We start from the raw sequence: 2865 nt of genomic DNA, 5'->3' as shown, positions 1-2865 counted from the left end.
AAAATTGATATATTTAAATTTATAGAACAATATTGACTTTTATAGTAATTAATAAATTAAAATTGTTAATGTCACTGAGCATGCACATTAATAGTATATTACGTAATAAGTGTTGTAAAAAGCATTTTACGCACGAATGGAAAAGTTACGCACGACGCCGCGTAGCGGCGAGTGCGTAATTCTATGAGTGCGTAATTGCATTACACCACGTATTACGTACTATACTTTACCTACGACCACTACTTTAAATACTTAAAAACACACCGTCTGCGATCAATGTAAGATTCCTATTTTACGTAAGGTAAAAAAATCGCACAGCTTGGTAAAAAAATCGTACAGTTTTCCTAGCAACGGTCAATACAAACAGTATTGTATTGACCGTTGCTAGGCGGTTGCTAAGAAAACTGTGCGATTTTTTTACCGTGCGTAATAGGAATCTTACATTGATCGCAGACGGTGTGTTTTTAAGTATTTACAGTGGTGGTCGTAGGTAAAAGTTTAAATTAGATTGTAAAGACAGGCTAACAGCACTTGCAATGCTATCTATTGAAAAATTAATCGTGGGAGAAAATATGTATTTGATACTATTTTTTTTGTATCTGTACAACTTATCTATGAATAAATCTATATGAATAAACAAACACCAGTAGAAGATAATAATCGTAGAAAATCTTTAAAAAATATATTTGGAAATATAAAAATATTATCTTGAGCTAATTTTAATATTTTTAAAGTGAGAACACAAAAAATACTTGTTTTAGATAAATTGTCCGAAATATGAAACATTTCAAATCATGTGAGACCTATGATAAGAAATTTATTATTAAGAATGATATGATTTGTATAGAAACAGAGGCATTTTGAGGGGTAGTAATATTGCTCCTGACGTTTTTGGGTGGTGTGCAATCTTTATTATTTTTGTTGCAGATAATATATGCGCATATTTAATTCGTCAGCAATTTCTCTTGAGCTTATATTTTCTTATGGTACTAAAGTTTCAACCAGTTTCACAATTTCATGCGAAGGTCTCTTATTAGCAGTAGGTACCAATTAATACAAGACGAGAATCAACGTAAAATGAGTAAGAAAGGAAACGATTGTTATAATACAAACGATTGTAACAAGTTATAAAACAAACGATCGTCACAAGTTACAAAACAAACGATTGTAACAAGTTACAATACAAATGATTGTAACAACTTACAATACAAACGATTGTAACAAGTTACAATCGTCCTCTGCCAAAAATTACATTTTCGCCCTTAAGTAGTACATAATTTAGTGAATCCATTTTTGTAAAACCATTCATTTGAATCATCAAATGGTATAATATTTGTAGTTGCAAAGTGAGAATTAGTAAGATTGATACGTTTTGTTACAATTGTTGTACCCGTCTTTGAAGGACCTAAAAATCTTCAATAACCGTTTTAAGTAAAAATATTATTCACGTTTTGATTGTTTTTGATTGTTTTGACAAGAGAAATCAGCACTGAAGACTTGTCGAGACGTCACTGCTATACTCTGACAAAAGGAGTTCTATAATTATGACGCTTTTTTTTAGGGATGGCGTTCGCTTAAGTTCAGCCCGCGCTTTCCTCAGACCAGCTAGAAATCGCGCTAATCTGAACGTTATGTTAAACTCTACCGCCACCAGAATCCTAGTCAGTGTCGATGGAGACACCAAGAAAGCAACCGGCGTAGAATTCGTTTACAACAACGTAACTTACACCGTTAAAGTGAACAAAGAAATTGTTCTATCAGCCGGCACCATCAATTCTCCTCAAGTCCTTTTACTTTCCGGAATCGGACCCAAGGAGGTGTTGGATGAGGTCGGAATCGAGCAAGTTCACGAACTTCCTGGTGTGGGACGGAATTTATCCAACCATGTCTCCTTTAGTCTTACGTATGATTTAACTAATGTTCCGAAAACGAACATTCTTAGTATGGACGCGCTTTTGGAATATGTTGAGAATAGGCAAGGCCCACTGTCCTCCACAGGTAAGTCAGAAATATTAGAGTAGAGTAGAGTAGAGTAGATATTTATTAAAGTTTACACCAGAGAGGTTTACACAAGTCAAGGTACAACAATAAAATGTATGTATACTACACAAAAGACACAATACCATTATATACGTAAAACACAACATACATGTTAAAAACTAAGCATTTCTGTCAGACAAAAACTCGTCGAAAGTGTAGTAAGCCCCCGCTAACAGCCGTCGCTTAATTGTGGTTTTAAATTCCCTTACAGGGAGGCCCTTTACAATTAATGGCAAGCTATTATAAAATTTAGGTCCCCAGAAATTGATGGCATTTCTGCTCCTAGCAACCCTCAAAAAATCACCCCTCAAATTTTCGTACTCGCTATATCTAGTAGAGTGTGTGTGAATTTCACGGACTTCCGTATAGTCGTGCAAGTTCTGTTTAACATGCATAAGCGCTGACAGTATATATACTGAAGGTACCGTAAGGATCATTAATTCTCTAAATGTATGTTTGACATCATCTCGATATCCCAATCTAGCCATGACTCGCAACACCCTCCTCTGTACCGCGAAGACGCTCCTCAGATGTGCAGAATGTCCCCAAATTACAATATTATATGAGAAGGCAGCATGAAATAAAGAGTAGTAAACATTCTTTATCAAGTCAAAAGATACTTCATCCCGCAAATTTCTAATAAGGTATATTACTCTAGATAATGTTCTCGAGACATTAGTACAGTGTACTTCCCACGTCAAACTCTTGTCGAGCCACACACCCAAGAACTTCACCGCCACCTCCGACGCAACGCCATCACTGGGAGACCTCGTACTAAAAATCATTTGTTTCGTTTTATTTTTATTTAACATTAACTGATTTGCA

The 2865-nt window shown here is 35.2% G+C and overlaps 1 protein-coding gene across 1 annotated transcript in view; it reads left to right on the top strand.

Moving 5' to 3' along the window:
- LOC108915069 (glucose dehydrogenase [FAD, quinone]) overlaps positions 1–2865 on the top strand; it is a 17984-nt gene that overhangs the window by 1956 nt on the left and 13163 nt on the right. Inside the window, exon 2 of the mRNA XM_018721060.2 lies at positions 1562–1998. Within this exon, the coding sequence (XP_018576576.1) occupies positions 1562–1998 (437 nt within the window). The remainder of the gene's footprint in view (positions 1–1561; positions 1999–2865) is intronic.

Source organism: Anoplophora glabripennis, unplaced genomic scaffold (genome assembly GCF_000390285.2).
Source record: "Anoplophora glabripennis isolate ALB-LARVAE unplaced genomic scaffold, Agla_2.0 scaffold1, whole genome shotgun sequence".
NCBI lineage: Eukaryota > Metazoa > Arthropoda > Insecta > Coleoptera > Cerambycidae > Anoplophora > Anoplophora glabripennis.
The sequence above is the reverse complement of the archived record's forward strand: the minus strand, read 5'-3'. Positions and strand labels throughout refer to the sequence as shown.